The sequence below is a fragment of the Notothenia rossii genome (assembly GCF_949606895.1).
Source record: "Notothenia rossii genome assembly, chromosome: 5".
Lineage (NCBI taxonomy): Eukaryota > Metazoa > Chordata > Actinopteri > Perciformes > Nototheniidae > Notothenia > Notothenia rossii.
In genome coordinates this window covers 49,508,378-49,526,998 of record NC_136903.1, presented here as the reverse complement: position 1 = coordinate 49,526,998, position 18,621 = coordinate 49,508,378, and the positions used below count along the sequence as shown (strand labels likewise).

At 41.3% G+C, this 18,621-nt stretch overlaps 1 protein-coding gene across 1 annotated transcript in view; it reads right to left on the bottom strand.

The window, feature by feature from the left end:
* The window catches only part of LOC307039091 (dihydropyridine-sensitive L-type skeletal muscle calcium channel subunit alpha-1-like), a 132,188-nt gene that overhangs the window by 21,995 nt on the left and 91,572 nt on the right, over positions 1–18,621 (bottom strand). The window contains exons 26-33 of the mRNA XM_079680884.1: positions 16,831–16,941; positions 16,176–16,259; positions 15,137–15,184; positions 2,792–2,818; positions 2,576–2,701; positions 2,429–2,494; positions 1,706–1,797; positions 866–1,025 (exon numbers count right to left, since the gene is read on the bottom strand). Coding sequence (XP_079537010.1) covers positions 866–1,025; positions 1,706–1,797; positions 2,429–2,494; positions 2,576–2,701; positions 2,792–2,818; positions 15,137–15,184; positions 16,176–16,259; positions 16,831–16,941 — 714 coding nt within the window. The remainder of the gene's footprint in view (positions 1–865; positions 1,026–1,705; positions 1,798–2,428; positions 2,495–2,575; positions 2,702–2,791; positions 2,819–15,136; positions 15,185–16,175; positions 16,260–16,830; positions 16,942–18,621) is intronic.

Genomic DNA, 18,621 nt, shown 5'->3' with positions numbered 1-18,621 from the left:
GACAGCATCCCAACAACTGTTGTGCAATGAAATATTGGGCTACTAGTCCTCTCGAACCGTCAGTTTAAAAAAGAAGGTGCGATACCGTTCCTATAAATATCATAATTTCGAACATTGCGGGGAAATTCCTTCGACTCATTGTGAAGTTTTGGGGGAAGCCGGAAGTGACGTCAATGCGGGAAGGCTTCACTGTGCGGCGAGAGAACCAAACACGGACAAAGTTTGTTGTCATGCGTAGAAATGCTGAATTACTGAATTATTAATTCAAGTTAGTAGCTCTTAAAGGCATAAAAAGACAGAAGTGTATAATGCTTTTCTGGATAAGCGCATTTTTAAAACATAGTTATTGTCCATGCCGGTTTCAGTTGGATTATTTGTCACAGTTCCTCTGTTCAGATCGGTCTCCTCCATTTTGTAGATTATTTACGACTTTTGAATCCAAATAAGCAAATCCGGCTTACTTTGAGCATGTGTTTTAAACAGTTTAATCCCTTTGTGAATTGTTTCCACTTGCGCCATCCTTTAATTTCTTCATACAGCTGGCATCCAAATGAATTAATCCTGAGTCCAATAACCATCAAAGTCACTCCAATAGTGCTTCTTAATTACGCTTTCATCCTCCTTTAACAAAATACTTCACATTCATCCAGTTTGTGACAGTAGTTGTAGCATTTTCAGACTTTGACACTTTAATTACCGATGTTTCCCCCCCCTTTGTGTGTGTGTGTGTGTGTGGGGGGGGGGGGAAACTTCCAACAGGAGTCATTTGGGGGGGCTCTTGGGAAAAAAGGTTGGGAACCCCTGAGCTAAATGATATGTATTGTAATGATGTGTTTTGAGAGTGTGTGAAGGTGGGTTGTTTTACCAGAAAGGCACACAGCATGTAGAAACTCATGAAGTAGATGATGGCAAAGTTTGATCCACATGTGTACTCCTCCCCGGGCAGGTAGTCAGACTTGGGGTCGCACTTCTTCTCGTACATACATGCTAACATCACTTCATGCCAAGCCTCCCCTGTCGCACATCTGCACAACAGACAAATCTAAAGGTCTCAATCACACACACTCTGAAAGTCACATTGAAATCAAATCTGGCCTTCTCCATTACACAGTGTGACAGTGCTCTCCTGTTAGCTGTTTGCTTTAGAGAATGGGTTTAATATCGAGCTACACCGTGATTAATAACTGACAAACACTTGATTTGATTTATTTTCAGTAAAACTTACCAAGCATTAACACATCTACAGAGAGCAGTCAGTCAAGACCAAAATCCAAAAGGGAGTTTTATATACATAATTTATATGTAGGAGAATAACAAGCTTTTGATAATCTCTGATAGTTTGGACCAGTAATGATGCACACAAATATGTAGTTACTCAATTTATGGATTAAATTAGCTTTTCAGAAATTCATTTTCCAAATTAAAATGGCAGAAAATCTGAATAGAAATGCATCTCTGTACCCAATTTTGTGTACATTTGATCATAGCGCCCATTTGGTCAATTGAGGTGACATTTATTGAGCAGCAATTGAACACAACTTCCAATAGTTTGTAAAGTAAAATCATGGAACCATGAGCCATGTCACAGACACATCTAAAACAATCATTAATTACGATAACAATAATAATAATTATAACAATAATGATATTCATAATAATCATAATCATAATGGTGTGTAGTAACAGAAGAAGACATAGCACCAACCTGAATAACAGCAGCACAGCCTGAGGAAAGGTCTGGAAATTGTTGTTCCTGTTGATGTATGTGCCGTCAACCAACGCAATTTTTCCAAATATCTGCAGGAAAAATGTTTTATTTAGATAAAATAATAAAAAATGAAACAACACATTGGGTAAGCTGTTTAGCACTCTGGGTCTTCTTAACTACGGGCAGAGTGTTTTTAGCCCTTGGGTGATCCATTACAATCATTACACTGATTTGTATCTTGCTTAAACTATGGTTATTTGTTACAAAGTATAATATGTATTAAAACATTCAAATCTGTTTAAATTCATTATCATTTTATTAAAACCTGCTTTTTTTATTTGCACATGTTGTGTAAGTTAGAAAGAACGGAATGTTATTTAGATGCTCTTTCTCCTTCTCCGGTTCATTGAGTTTGACCTTGAGATTCAAAAAAATATCCACACATTGACATTGGGATGGTTCTAAATGAGAAGCTATTTCTCGCTTCGATTAAGATCCTTGGCTCAGCCTCACCAATCGATTAGTACTGGCCCATATGTTGAAAACTAAAGCTTCATATTAATCCACACATGCCAGAAATAAAAAAACTGAAAATGCCCATCATATAATTATCAATAACGGATGGTGTGTGTGTGTGTGTGTGTGTGTGTGTGTGTGTGTGTGTGTGTGTGTGTGTGTGTGTGTGTGTGTGTGTGTGTGTGTGTGTGTGTGTGTGTGTACCTGCATTCCAACCACAGCGTATATAAAGAATAGCATGAGAATGAGCAGGCCCACATAGGGGAGAGCCTGCAACACAACAAGCAGTAACACTGTCAGATGGATGCCTAATTTCTGAACTGGCTGAATCTGATCAGAGTTGTTACTGACCTGAAGGGATTTGATGAAGGTCCACAGAAGATTCCGAATCCCTTCAGAGCGATTCAAAAGTTTCACTAGGCGCATGACCCGAAACAGTCTGAAGAATGTGACTGACACGCTCATGTTTTCAGAAGACTTGTCAAAGAGATGAAGGACTTTTTATAAATCACATGATATTCCAAAATAAAATAAAAAACTGGATTTAAAAACATTCAAGCATCTCACCGCAATTGCTTGCATTGGATCCACTGCCTGTAGAATTATAAATATTTATTTAAAGCTGCATTTATTAAGAATGGCTTTTTAAAAAATGTTTTTATGCTCACGTTCCAAACTGTTAGTGAACACATCCATATTTGGTCATTCCATTAAAAACACTTGCATGAGAAGCAGAACGAGAGATTTATCAAACAATAGGAACATTTCTATAATGCAGATAAACAAAACTAAAAAGTAGGATTAAGTGCCTTATCCATTGAAGGATGACAACCCCATTTGTGCCAAGAAGGGCTATATGGTTATATCAATTTGCAAATGCATGGGCCTTTATGGGGAGGGGGGATTTGCGTGACTCTGGGAGAGTTTTTGTAGTCGGGGCAAGAGATCCTTGTGGTCCCTCGATAGGGGCCAGACCAGAAGGGTTCACTGACCCTATTTGACAAGAAGGTTGTTGCACCTTCATTTAAAACAGTGGGTGAGAGAGAGAAGCATAGCTGTCATGTGATCACCTGGGGGTGCGTGAGATCAGATGGGTGCAAGGCTGACGGACATACAGACAGGGTTCAACTGGAACCCTCAGCCTCAGTGTGATCTGCTGAGAGTTGTGCTGGCACAGATTGTCTGCTGCCTCTGTCCAGAAAGCTGGATAGATAATGTAACGTGCATGCTGGTAAAAAAACTGAACACTTCTTTGATTCACTGGAATCAAATAGCAAATCCCACCAGCAGCCTGGCAAAGAGCCTGTGATTAATCAACCCAGTCTCACGACATTTCATCTATTGATTTGTCTTCACCAACACGATTATCCCCTTTTTTCGTGTCACACAGAACGATTTTAAAAGCAATGTATTTCTATTCGTAGTGTGTTTCGTGCCTGCAACACGTCTTTTTGTCCGGTCGGGTCTTGGAAGACCGGAAGCTGTTTGGTTCATAAAAAACATGTTCTTACTCAATATCAAGCCAAGATTATTGTTTTTATTTTAAATCGTATTAATGTCGGACTTTTTTTGTCGTCAGTGAGGAAAATAAATGGGGCTCAGAGCCTCAAAATACTGAAATCTGTATTTTTAAAAATCTTTTTTTCATTCTAATTTGTTATTCTTTTCTAAATAACACACTGTTATTTACTCACCAATAACACACAGTTATCCTTGTTTTTATTTATTCATTTAATTCTATAATCTCTGGCTTTTTAGCCGTTCCTCAGGAACTGAATTTCAAAATAATGTCACCGGAAACAGACGTAGGCCTATAAGGGACATTTCGAGCATCATTGCAATACACACCACACACCCACTGAACTGATTACCCAAGATCCTCAGCTAGAAGCTCGGTGAATGGATTCTTTAGCCGCAATGCACGTTGGGATATGGTGTTAATGCGATATGAAATCCGAAAAATATAAAATAAAATAAAAGAATACTTTATTCTTATTGTGCTTGCTTTTCTCTTTGAAAGTCATCACATAACGGCATTGTAATACACGGTTTGGCTGCATTAAATATTACAGATCTGCCGTAGTTATTTATTTATAGAGCCCTGATTAGAAGACTTCTAGACAAATTGGAAGAACTGCCACGGAAACTGAATACGTGACGTGGATCATAAATATATCAGCAATTAAAAAACATCTTCAATTTCTCTTCACACAATACGTCTCCTGGCAGTATCAACACTAATTCGGCTGACTTTTATATTGGATCTAATTGGTAGCCGCCTGCCTGCGGACTGCATCCTCGCAGATAATGAAATACTCCGCAAACGCCGTCCTCCACACAGAGGTTCTGGCCGTAAGTTTTTATTTCATACCACGTCTCCACACTCCATCCCGTCCATTCGGTCCTGTCACACGCCCACACTACGCCATCACAACAAACAACACGTGAATCTGATCAATCTCCTTCCACTCCCCCGGTCCACACAACCCCTCCCAATGCAACGTCACCTCAGAGCAGCCTTGCTCAACACACGCTCCATCCACAATAAAAGCCACATTCTGAATGAATGAATTAAAGACAATAACCTGGACTTTCTGTATCTGACTTTACTGTAGGGTATTTTTATTATACTGTATGTACATCACTTTGGCTCAACCAAAAATAATTTAAAAATTTGCTATATAATTACAATTTGTTTTGATTTGATTTGACCGAAACGTGGCAAAAAAACCTGTACTATTTTTCTTTAAATCAAATCACCCTAGCAGGATTCACATACATTGACAAACCTCGCCCACAAGGGCGGGGTGGTGGTATAGCTGCTATTATCAGAAAGGACATAAAAGCTACCATAATCCCCATCCCTGATGTTTTTTCATTTGAACACCTGGGGCCGTATTCACAAAGGATCTTAGGGCTAAAAGTAGCTCCTAACTGGCGAATTTAGGAGAAACTCCTAAACATAATGGGCGTGTCAGTCTTACATTTAGGACTCCTAATTTTATTCACTAAGAGCAATTCACAAAGTATGTTTGGCCTAAAAGTAGCACCTAAGTTTAGGAGAGCTTAAACGTCCTCGAGAGGACTCCTAACTCAGTAAGACCGATTCACAAAGAATCTGAAAATGGCAGCAAGACGAAATGTTTTGGAGACAATGGAAGACTGTGAATTGATCAAGAGATATAGGCTAAATCGTGAGGGTATCAAACTTGTTGTGGAATTAGTACAGGATGCAATAACATCCCCGACTAACAGGAATAACCCAATTAGTCCGGAAATAAAATGTTTGGCAACACTACGATATTTAGCAACAGGGAAAATGCAACTTTGCAATGCCGACGATTTAGGAATATCGCAACCATCAGTCAGCCGTGCCATAAACCAAACCATCAGCGCGCTCTCTAGACCACATATCATCCAACAGTTTATCCGGTTTCCTTTGGACAATCAACAACTACACAGGATCAAAGCCAACTTCATGGCAATTGCAGGTATGCCCGGTGCGGTCGGTGCTATTGACGGGACGCACATAAAAATAATTGCGCCATCAAAAGATGAGGACGTGTTCGTCAATAGAAAGAAAGTACATTCCATCAACACGCAGATTGTTTTCATTCATCATGATAGGGGGGCTTTAACGGCGGTATGGGCTGTTATTGAAAGTGTTTAAGTGCTGGAAATATGCTCATTGGATAATAGTTTGCAGGGTGCTTTTAATTGCCCCCTTGATTTAATGCAATTTACGTATTTGTATTGTTTGCTCTCTCTCTCTTTAACGTGCATATACAACGTCATTATCGTGGTCTGCACAAACTTGTCATCATGCGTGTATTCTGCTAACTGCACTGTCCATAACTATTTGATAGGAATACATTTCTAGCCTAGGCTATTTCCTTGTTTTTCGGTGATTTAGTGGGCTCGTTTGTGGGATGTTGCGGATGACTTTCACCGAGACTGCCTGCTCTGAACAACCAATCACCGTACTGACCGCTTCTAAACTCATGCACGAGAATCAACGTAATCCATAGCAACGGCGCGTCACTCTTAGTGATTTATCCTTAGTATGAGTAGGTCTCAGCGGCTTTGTGAATAACTTTTAAGAAAAAACTCCTACGTAAAATGTTTTAGCGCGAGTTAGGAGCACTCCTAGCGGTAAGATAAAATGCTTTGTGAATACGGCCCCTGATCTTCAAACTCTCTGGTCCCACTCCCCTGGTCACAGCCATCATCTACCGTCCCCCGAAGCCAAACCCCTCCTTTCTCTCCGACCTCTCTGACATTCTCACTCAGCTTTCTGCCATATCCCCATCTGTTGTCCTCTTAGGTGATTTTAACATTCATGTTGACGACCCAACCTGCAAATATGCCTCTGAATTCAAGGAAACCCTTCACTGCTGCAACTTCTCTCAACACATCAACTTCCCAACACACAGCCGTGGTCACATCCTGGACTTGGTCTGCTCCACTGGTCTCACCATCCATCATCTGTCCAGCCTCAATCTCCACACCTCTGATCACCTGGCCATCATCATGGACATCAACATCCCCATCCCCGCCCAAAAGCAAAAACGCACAATAACCTACAGAAATCTCAAATCCATCTCACCTTCAGCAATCACTGCCTCCATTACCTGCAAGATGTCTGTCTCTCCTCCCCCCTCCCACTTTCTGAAAACCCATCTGAACTTGTGGACTATTATAACAGCACCCTCTCCTTCTGTCTCAATGAACTGGCCCCCACAAAAACAAAAAATGTCTCTTTCATACACTCCGCCCCCTGGTATACCCCCGTACTCGGCTAAATGAAATCAAGGAAACGTCAACTGGAACGCCAACACAAGAAAACAACACTAACCGTCCATCTTCAAATCTACAAAGACTATCTCCAGCAGTACAGTAACGCACTCAAAGCAGCCCGGACTAATTACTACTCACAACTCATTCAGTCTGGCTCCAGCAACCCCAAGCGTCTGTTCTCCACCATCAGCAAACTTCTAAAACCCTGTGACAACGCCACCTCGTCCTTCACCACCGAACAGTGCAACTCCTTCCTCTCGTTTTTCCAAACCAAAATCAGCAACATTTACAACAATCTGACACCCTCATCAGCAGGGCCGTATCCAGGATTTCCTAAATACCGAGGTCCAAACATGCTACTGGGGTTCGGAGGTATACCCCCCGAGATTTGGGGATTTTCATGATCTAGTTAGGTGCTTTTTAAGTCCTGTGCGGCGTCACAAATTGGATAATATATTGATTTCAAACCATGTCAGTGGGCTGCAGCATCAATTATTTTTGAAAGTGTAATGCATAAGAATCAGTTGATTGTTGCTATTAATTATCTGGACATGCAGAAGAGGCTAAAATGATCACAAAACATTGTCAACATTCATTTTCCATGTCTCTCTCCTTTCCATAACCTGCAGCCTCTCTTCCATCTTCTTGAGTCTCTCTGTCTTCTTCCTGTTCATTACTCTCTCTGTCCTCTTCTCTTTCTCTTTGTTCAATCTCTCCCTCCTCGTTCACGTTTTGCTCCTCCTCACTTGTCGCTCCTGCCAGTGAATTAAAAGCAATTCAGCCATTTAGTTCATTTCACTTGTTTGTTTGATTCTCAAAAGAGAACAAAGATGTAAGCAAATTGTGTTTTATACAATTGTATGTTATTATGACACCATAACTGCAATAGATGTATGTTATTTAGACCCTCCAGAAAAACACGGGCAAAAATCCTTGATTATGCGGGCTAAAATCTTTGATTATGCGATTAAACATGCAGGGTTTTTATGTGATTTTATGCGGTGAAATTGCGGGAAGTTGCAAAATATGCGGAAAGTTGCGAAAAAGAATAGATTTATTTTTAAATATTGGGCTGTCTTATTTATTCTCTCTCACACACAACCTGCCACTAACATTAAACCCCTTTCCTATTCAATTAAACACATTCAATGTTTATTTATTGTAAAATCAATTGGGCTACTTTAATCACACACACACACACACACACCCCCACCCACCCACCCACACACACACACACACACACACACACACACACACACACACACACACACACACACACACACACACACACACACACACACACACACACACACACACACACACACACACACACACACACACACACACACACACACACACACACACACACACACACACACACACACACACACACATCTCCGCCTCATTCTGTTTTCATTTACTCGTTCGTTATCTGACCAGCTTCAATCTTGTAGGCTACTCACTTCGTTTCTTGTAGCCCTCGAAAGAGTTTTGGAGGTTGATGCCTCGGTGAGCGTGAGTCGTTTGGCTTTCTTGTCCGCAGCAGCAGAAAGCATTCTCGAATGTTTGAATGAATCATAGTGGGTCGTCACCGTCGATTTTCTCTAAGACGTATGCTCCAACACACAGTTGCACGGGGTGCAGAATGGTTTTCCCCAACTTTTGTGAAAGACATCGGGGTACTGCTTTGCCCGGTCTTTAGCAGAAATGTTCGTAGTGTGAGTTCCACACGTTCGCTCTACGGTGTTATTTACCTTCTGTGATGCGCGAGCTGATGACGTCACGTCATCATCATCACTACTTCACGTCAAGAAGAGTTAACTTTTTTTTTTTCAACTTTGTGTGGAAAAATGCGGGGATTATGCGAACTTTTGATAAATATGCAGCCTTTTAAAAATCTGCGCCATTTTGCTGATTATGCGGTAAATTCTGCGATCGCGTTTTTCTGGAGGGTCTAGTTATTATGACATTATAACTGCAATAGATGTGTGTAGTTAAAATTATGCCTATTGTAAATGAAGACTATTGTTATAGATAGATAGATGGACGGATGGATAGGTAAATAGATGGGGTTATTAAGCCTACAATCCTTTGTGTGACTGTACCTGCAGTTCCTCCCTGACTTCCATCACTCTCTCTCTCTCTCTCTCTCTCTCTCTCTCTTTCTCTCTGCCTGTCCTGTCTCTTCCTTACCAAAGCTGAGCTTCGACTGATGTAGTCTTTTCATTATATCTGAGTCAGTGTAAAAAGAAAACAATACAATGTTATATCTTCAATGTTTTACTCAAATTGAAATGAAAGAAAAGCATTACAACGTTTGTTAAAAGGTAATCCTTCTGACATTGGATGAATGTAATTAACTTTAGCTCTCTAGCTAGTTTATTCACGCAATTTAAACCAAAGTATAGCCTATAGCTGCAATATAAGTTAATGTGCATGTTGTCGGACGGCCACTGACTAACGTAGAGCGTTCACACAGGATCTGCTGGTCATGATGTCCTGATGAACAGAAACAAAGCAGCCCGCTGGACTCTGATCTCTAGATACCACATCACTCCTCCGCTGGACTCAGATCTCTAGATACCTCATCACTCCTCCGCTGGACTCAGATCTCTAGATACCTCATCACTTCTCCGCTGGACTCAGATCTCTAGATACTTCATCACTCCTCCGCTGTTCCGATACATCTACGGGCTACGGTGGTTTGTTGATACATTTCGTCTTCTTCTTTGCTTCAATCGAGGCTGCGTAGTTATGCAGCACCCCCATCGTCAGTAAATGGAAGTACTACAAAGAACCCCGTTTAGTGCAATTATTTCACAAGTTTTGGTATACACAGCTCAAAAAATATTACCGAGGTCCGGACCTCGGTGACCTCAATGGTGGATACGGCCATGCTCATCAGCACCGCCCACCCCCCCTCCTGGCTCCCCCCCATTCACCTCACAGCCCCTGTCCCACTTCTCCCCTGTGACCCCCATGCAACTGTCCGACTTCATGACTGGAATTAACTCCACCACTTGACCCAATGCCCTCCAAATTTGTTAAAGAGAGCCTCCCTGCCATCTCCCAACTCATCGCCACCATCATTAACTCCTCCCTCAGATCAGACCCCTCTCTCAAACTGGCTGCTGTCACACCCATTCTCAAAAGACCTGGACTCACACCTGACATCATGTCCAACTTCCGGCCCATCTCAAATTTCCCCTTTCTGTCAAAAATACTTAAACGTGTCATTGCCTCACAACTAAAATCCCACCTCAGCTCCAATGACCTCTTTGAGCCATTTCAATCCGGTTTCCGGTCAAAACACAGCACCGAAACAGCGCTTCTGAAAATCTTAAACGACCTCCTCCTCTCCTCTGACTCCGGCAACCTGAACATCCTCATCCTCCTTGACCTCACCGCAGCATTCGACACCATCAACCACACCATCCTGCTGTCCCTCCTCGAATCATCACTCAACATCACTGACACTGCACTCTCCTGGCTGAAATCCTACCTCACCGACAGACATCAGTTTATCAACATCAACAACTGTACCTCCTCCACTGCTCCTCTGTCCGAAGGCGTCCCCCATGGTTCAGTGCTTGGCCCCCTCTTCTTCATCCTCTACATGCTCCCCCTTGGCATAATCATTCGTTGCCACAACCTTCAATTTCACTGCTACGCCGATGATATCCAAATTTATATCTCAACAAAAACCATCTCCCCCACAACACACTCCACTCTCACCAACTGTCTCTCAGAAATAAAAGCATGGATGCAAACAAACAATCTCCAACTGAACAGTGCCAAATCAGACATCATCATCATCGGCCCCCCATCCCATACCAAAGCCATCCAGAATTTCAACTTCACCATTGACAGCCACACTCTATCTCCCCCCCTCACATCAGCAACCTCGGAGTCATTTTCGACAGTCAGCTCAAAGTCAAACACCACATAAATCACATCACCAGGACCGCCTTTTTCCACCTCAAAAACATTGCCCGTCTCCGCCCATCACTCTCCTCCTCTGCTGCTGAAACCCTGATTCATGCATTCATCCCATCACGACTTGACTACTGCAATAGCATCCTCTACGGCAGGGGTGCCCAACCTTTTTTGAACCGAGAGCTACTTTTAAAGTTGCCAGTCTGCCGAGATCTACCAGTCCAAATAGAGAGGTGTAGCCATTACTGACAGCCTCCAGGTAAATACACACTTCTACTTGTATAAAACTGACCTTTGTACGATTAATACTTCATAAAATACTGCAGATCCTTTATCTTACCTCTTTGTAATCTACACACACACAAGTATTTAACTGAAGTTACACAACAGTGTTGTTGATACAGAGTTGGAGTGTATTCACACGTCACATACTACAGTGGGTAATGTTTTCAAGAGACATTGATCAGTGCTCCCACATATGACACAGGAAAAAAAGAAAATACTCTGAACCCTTTCTTTGCCATTATTTAAAAATAGTGTTGCTACAAAAGTATAAATTAGGCTTACTAATAAAACAACTCAGATCTGAAGCTACACAGGAATCTGCTGCCAAAGTGCAATAAAAAATACCAAATTAATAGAATCAAACCCTTTTTTTGTTGCATTTCAGTAGAGTATAACAAGAAATGCCTTTAAAATAGGATGCTAGCAACACTAGTTTCTTAACCTGAATTGATAATAGACTATAATCAATGTAAAAAGAACAGATCTTATTGTTTGCATTCTTATACCATTTTGTACAATAATTATAATGAATAAGTTTAAACAAACTAAAACTTACAGCTGATTAATAACGGTATCTAACTTGAGTTTTTATGATATCAAAAACCTGTTGAAATGCTACTGTTTGTCACGATTCTTGTGTTGTGTCACGTTTTTAGTTTTGTGTGTCTGGTAGTGGGTGTTTTGCTTTTCTCCTTGTCATGTTTTCCTCCCTGTGTATTGTCTGGTCTTTTTTCCCTGTGTATTCCTGTCTGTCGTTAGTTTCCCTGGTGTGTGTAATTTCTTGATTGTTTTCACCTGTCACCCCTTCTGCGTCTCCTGTGCTAATCAGCGTCAGTCCCGCCCCTGATTATTCCCACCTGTGTCTTGTTACCCTGTGTTTAAATTCCCCTGTCTCCCAGTGTTCAGTGTCAGTTCGTTTTCGTCTTTTGCCATGGTCAGTGCTTTGCTATTGTCTCTTGCCTTGGTCAGGTCTATGCTCCTTGTGCTCTTGAAAAGTTTGATTCCTCACTACGTGAGCGCTTTCATTTTTTGTTCTCAATTTTTGTCATCTCGGCTAGAGATTTAATGGTTACCTTTTTTGTTGTTCAATGCTGTATTTGGAAAATAAAGTATCTTACAAATACTTTACCTCTGTCTCCCGGGTCGTGCAATTGTGCAACACATCCTAAGTATCTGGGTTCGTAACACTGTTATTTTTACTGTCCCCAAAAAGCGCGTTGGCAGCCTCCAGGAATGCTTCTTTCACAACTTCGCCGTCTTTGAAAGACTTCATGGGTTTCACAAGAACGTGACTGACACGATAAGATGCTATGGTAGCAGCCTTGCTCTTGTTGTTGGGCCTGGTGAAAATGGACTGCTGTGCATTTAGCTGTCTTTTCAGGTCCCTCCCCTTTTGGGAGCGTATAGGGCAGAATTAGGAGGGAATTCCATCTCGTAGCATTTGTGCACTGTTTTGAAATGCCGCTCCTAAATTACCCTTCTTCGATAAAGCCACGCTCGCATTGCAGATGAGACAGATGGACTTTGAATTGGAATAGATACAAAAATAATCATCCTCCCACTCGGAGTGAAAATGATATATATTGGGATTTTTTTGCTTCTGCCATAAAGCCACGCCCCGACACATGGGGTCACGCCGGCCAATCACAAAGCTTTGATGCGTTCAAGTGCATTATTCTGGCACAGGAGGATTATGTTATAGGACATTAACGATAAAACAGAATATTGTTGTTCTATTTTTAGACACATCTCGCGATCAACTGGGAATCTCCCCGTGATCGACCGATCGACTGGTTGGGCACCCCTGCTCTACGGCATACCATCCAACCTCCTCAATAAACTCCAACATATCCAGAACTCTGCTGCCCACGTCCTCACCCACACCTGCTCCAGAGACCACATCACTCCCATCCTCCAGAACCTCCACTGGCTCCCCGTCCGTCAAAGAATCGACTTCAAAATCCTCCTGATTACTCACAAAGCCCTCAACAACCAGGCCCCTCACTACCTCACAGACCTGCTGTACCACCACACCCCTTCCCGCTCCCTCCGCTCATCAGAAGCCAACATCCAATCCATCCCCACCCGCATCAATCACCGGACCTGGGGGGACAGAGCCTTCTCCGTCGCCGCCCCCTCTCTCTGGAACTCAGTCCCCCAACCCATCAGAGACTGCACTGACCTCACCACCTTAAAAAAACTCACAAAAACTCACCTCTTCAATCTGGCTTTTAATGTGTGATTGTTTTTGTTTTATTTGACTTTAACTTTAACTATATATATTTATTTGTTATTTTCTTTTCACTATATCTGTAAAGCGTCTTTGAGCACCTGTAAAAGCGCTAACAAAAAATTAATTTATTATTATTATTATAGAACATGTTGCGAAACAGAATAGCCAGCATATGTAGTTCTGGGGGGACGTTCGAGTCCAGTTTTGGATAGTCTGCCGTGGTTTCGTTCCATTTCAAAAAGCTTGACGCTCGGCGTAACCTTGGCGCACTGCCACTCCAACATCCCATCCCAGAGCTTGAAGATTAATCACGGGGACTGTAGTCCCAAACGATAGCTGGGGATTGTGGGTAGTGTAGTGTCTTCGGCAATCCTAAACTCCGAAATGTTTTTCGGATTTCATATCGCATTAACACCATATCCCAACGTGCATTGCGGCTAAAACATCCAATCAGCGAGCTTAAACCATAGCTGAGGATCTTGGGTAATCAGTTCAGTGGCTGTGTATCGCAATGATGCTCGAAATGTCCCTTGTAGGCCTACGTCTGTTTCCGGTTCTTTTTATTTTGAAATTCAGTTCCCGACGGACGCCAAAAAAGCCAGAGATTATGGAATTAAACAAATAAATAAAAACAAGGATAATTGTGTGTTATTGGTGAGTAAATAACAGTGTGTTTTTTAGAAAAGAATAACAAATTAGAAGGAAAAAAAGATTACAAAAAATACAGATTTCATTATTCTGAGGCTCTGAGCCCCATTTATTTTCCTCACAGACGACAAAAAAAGTCAGACATTATAAGTTTTAAAATAAAAACAATAATCGTGGCTTGATATTGAGTAAGAAGATGTTTTAATCAACCCCACAGCTTCCGGTCTTCCAAGACCCGAACGGACACAAAGACGTGGTGCAGGCACGAAACATACTACCAATAGAAATACATTGCTTTTAAAATCGTTCTGTGTGACACGAAGAAAAGGGGAAAATCGTGTTGGTGGACACGAATCAATAGATGAAATGTCGTGAGACTGGGTTGGATTAATCCATGCTCTGCTAACCACGGTGTTATGTCAAAACAAGCAACTAAACTGCCTTTTAGGAGAGGAATACATCACAGTACATTATATACACTTACATACATATCAATCTATTTTAGTTCTAAACTATATTTCCGATATCACTGGTGATTCTGACTGCCGGCCTGAAATGCGTAATGTCACTTGTGTCACTAAGCGCCTTTGCGTACCGACGGACTTGTGAAGCTTTTCCAGAAGGCGCCGTGTGCACAGACGGGGCTGCTGTTAACGTCGGTGTGTACAACAGAATTGTGCCAAAACTACGCCAACTGGCTGCGGAGGGAGACTCCCCTGTGCACATTCTGTGCCACACACACTGGAGAACTGCGCGTACTCCACTAGCACCCTGTTGGAAAGGGTTTCTGTTAGTTTTCTATAAACAGTGTTGGAGGAGTGCAAAGGATGTGCATACACACACACACACATACATTGCAAGGTTTGTAAGATGGATTTTACAATCATCTTAGCCCTATCATGCCGTTTGAAAACGAGCTCTGCCTTTTATACCTTTGTTAGTTGTATCATTGTTCAGACAAAATTCATGCAACATGTCAATGTCATGCAAAAGTGAAGCACGTGAATAGTTACAGAACAGCCATGGAGACAGTAAAGTCCTCCAGAGGAGGCCAGAGCTGCCTGTGGGAGGGAAGAACACATTCAGTGAGAGGAAGGGAATGTGTGTCTGTGGCAAAACATGTGACGGTGAGAGATAAAGGCTTCGCCATTGAAAGCAGAGGAAAATATATCAGTCACCATTCATTCATAATTAATTATTTATTTATGTACATATTCCCTTTCATGTCTATTTAAGTCCCATTTCTTATTTTTATATTGTCTTGTTGTTGCGCGTTGGCACCTTGAGTTCACATTGTAATTTCGTTGTACTTGTACAATGACACATTAAAGATCTTATCTTATCTTAATGAAACCTACTGGCTACATTGTGAAAACTCTCAAATCACATTCAATACATGTTCATTTGATGTCAATTTCATTTGATTTAATTATTTTTGAACTTATTACTATACATAATACCAACATAACATGAAACGCTTCTCCCAAGTTCTGGCTTAAGAGACCTCTAGCATACATGAATTATCTGGGAGTAATTCAAAAAGTTGAAGAAAAAACCCCAAGAAGCCCGTGTAAAAATGTTACACCTGGAGGATATTAATAAAAGGAGAAGGAGTTTACAGAGATGACAAAACAGAGCTCACAGAACATTCTCTCTCACACACACACACACACACACACACACACACACACACACACACACACACACACACACACACACACACACACACACACATCCCCAGCCACCCGCCATTTAGTTTGAACGTTAAGTTATTCCTGAATTCTCAGTTACTACTGCCTATTGTCAAACAGGTAATTTACTAAACCGTGTTTCAATAATAAAACTTTAAAAACCTCTTAGCTAGTAGAACCTTTAGGAATCTGAAAATCAGTTGATAGGAAACACCTGTCCACAAAGTCACTGTTCCATTACCCAACAACAGAACTACAAATATGACAAATGGAGAGGCACAAAAGCCTTTCATACTTAGTTTCAAGCATATTATCTTTGTGGGACAAAACGGGGAAAACAGAGCAATGCAATAATACTCACATCAATTTCACTCAGCATCACGTCCACCACACTTCCAATGACAATGATAAAGTCAAAGACATTCCAGGGGTCTCCAAAATAACCCTTGAAAATCAAAAATAGAGTGAATGTGTGTGTCTTTGAAAGTCACTCGTCATAATGCATGCATTTATTGTTTTCATAAGCATGCAGATTAAAATCACTTTTTATCCCATCCAAATTAGATCCCAGCATGTTTAAAGGTGGGGTAGGTAAGTTTGAGAAACCGGCTCGAGATACACTTTTTGTTATATTCCATGGAATGCTCTTAGCATCCCGATAGCAATGAATATCTTTAGTGCTTTGACAAAAAATCCATAAAATGTCATCTCTTGAAGCCGTAGTTCTGTAAAAAACACGACCAATCATCTGAGCCGGCCCGGCTAAAATAACTGGATGGCCTACCTGCCTGTCAGCCTTCCATCTGTGCACAAACTTATCACTCGAGACGGTTTCTCAAACTTACATACCCCACCTTTAAGGTAAAGCAAGTAAATTTTTGCAGAGCTTTCCTGCTCTTTGTGACCACTCAAAGCATTTTTACAACAAGTCAGCACTGACCAGTTCAAACACAAACTCATGACGATCAGGAGTGATAAACAGATTTAGAGAATGCATATATGCAATTCTGACTGACCTTTGCTTTGAAGGCCATAAGTTTAAGGATCATTTCTACAGTGAAGAGCACAGTGAAGATGATGTTCAGCATGTCAGACAGGTGGGTCACATGGTCGGACTGGTTGCAGTGCTGTGGGAAGAGACACGGAGGCTGTTTGACCTGGAAACCTCTGGACTCTAATTAGCAGGCCCTTTGTTTTATAACATCACTTTCTAAACAAACTCTGATTGGACAGTACATTTCTCCCGCTGCGACTCTACAGGCACACATTGAAGAAGTTAAATTCCTGAGCAATGTATATCCACCCATTGAAGTCCTTACAGCACCCCCATTACACTTGTTGTTAACTCTTGGCTTTTCCCACATTAGTTTGAGGGTCTTTATCAGAGCTCAAGCGTTTGAGATTTGAAGGAAGGTGTCAGGCTGCTGGTTCAATTCCGATTTACTGGCAGCCTCTATTGTTGGGGTCTGTAGCTGTAAAATATTATTGCCGGTTCTTTCATGTCTTCGCTTCATGTTGCAGGTATTTTTTTAATGTAAGTGTTTTGTATTATTATTGGAACATTTTAATGTTTTTTTCTCATTTAAAGTCTTTCTCTGTTGTATTCCTATCATATACAAGGTGGAACATTGTGATAATTACATGTACAGTAAGGTCTATTCCAGAAAGGAAATACATATGTTATATTAGATAAGTATATGATAAATTAAACAACATAATAAAAAAACAATTACGTAGAACAACCGCCTTTCAAAATGTGCTAAATACAGCTCTATTGTTGAACAACAGCCATGTTATTATTATTATTATTCCAGACCTCGTTACATTTCTCTTTGATAACGTTAACTTTGGCCTTCATGCTCTCAAAAAAAGCTTGGTCATCATCTACAGCCACTCTGTATTCCTAGCTGTTCTATAATCGACTCATTAACAGGTCAGCCGCTTGAAAAGCCTGCTAGTGTTAGCCAGGGACGTGCAAAGGTACGAGCTAATGTTGCCCGGGTAACGGCCCTTTTGAACTTTTTGGCTGACCTGCCCCTCTGGAGAGAGCGAAAGTCTTTTTTTTCTGTTGTGGCCGAATAAACATGATAAGCCCACAATTAGTATTGTAGAGTCTCGCTGCGATAAAACACACCTTGTCAGCGCGGTCATCTACGTGACTTTGTTTACAATCTGACAGCTGAAAAGCAAAGGAAAGCCCTCCGAGTCCGGTCCGGCCTCATGTGGCTACGATGTGCCTGCCTGGCTTTGGTGGCCAATCCTCGGGTCAATCTGTCCCCGGAAATGTCCCCGTTTTTAAATATGCTTGAATTGATTTTGAGTTTTCTCATGGCAGTTAGAGTATAGAGGACAAACCAGGGGACTTTACTTCCTCTTGACACCGTCGGTTATTTACACCTAAATATACTTGTTATTGTGCTTCTGTCTTTCTGTGTCTTTTCATCTGCTCCATAAACTCCCTCACCGCTCGCTCTCTTTTCTTGATCGCCCTCTCTCACATATGGGAGAACTCTTCAATGTCCCGCTTCATTGTAGGATTTCTGCCATGTCTCAACTTAAGTTTGACCATCTCTGTTATTAAGTTATGGAATACTAAATAAGTAAGTAATTAGATACCTTACCGTTACTGCGCTCATAAAGAATGATAAAAATAAGAATAATGCGTATTGAATTGGTTTAATCAATTAGTGAGTTTATTTAAGGCACAGCCGTTACAATGGTCAAACTACATTAAAACAGAATTGTCCGCATTTTGTCTTTAATAGTTCCTAACATTAGATACGTATGTTAAATGAGATATGGACCGC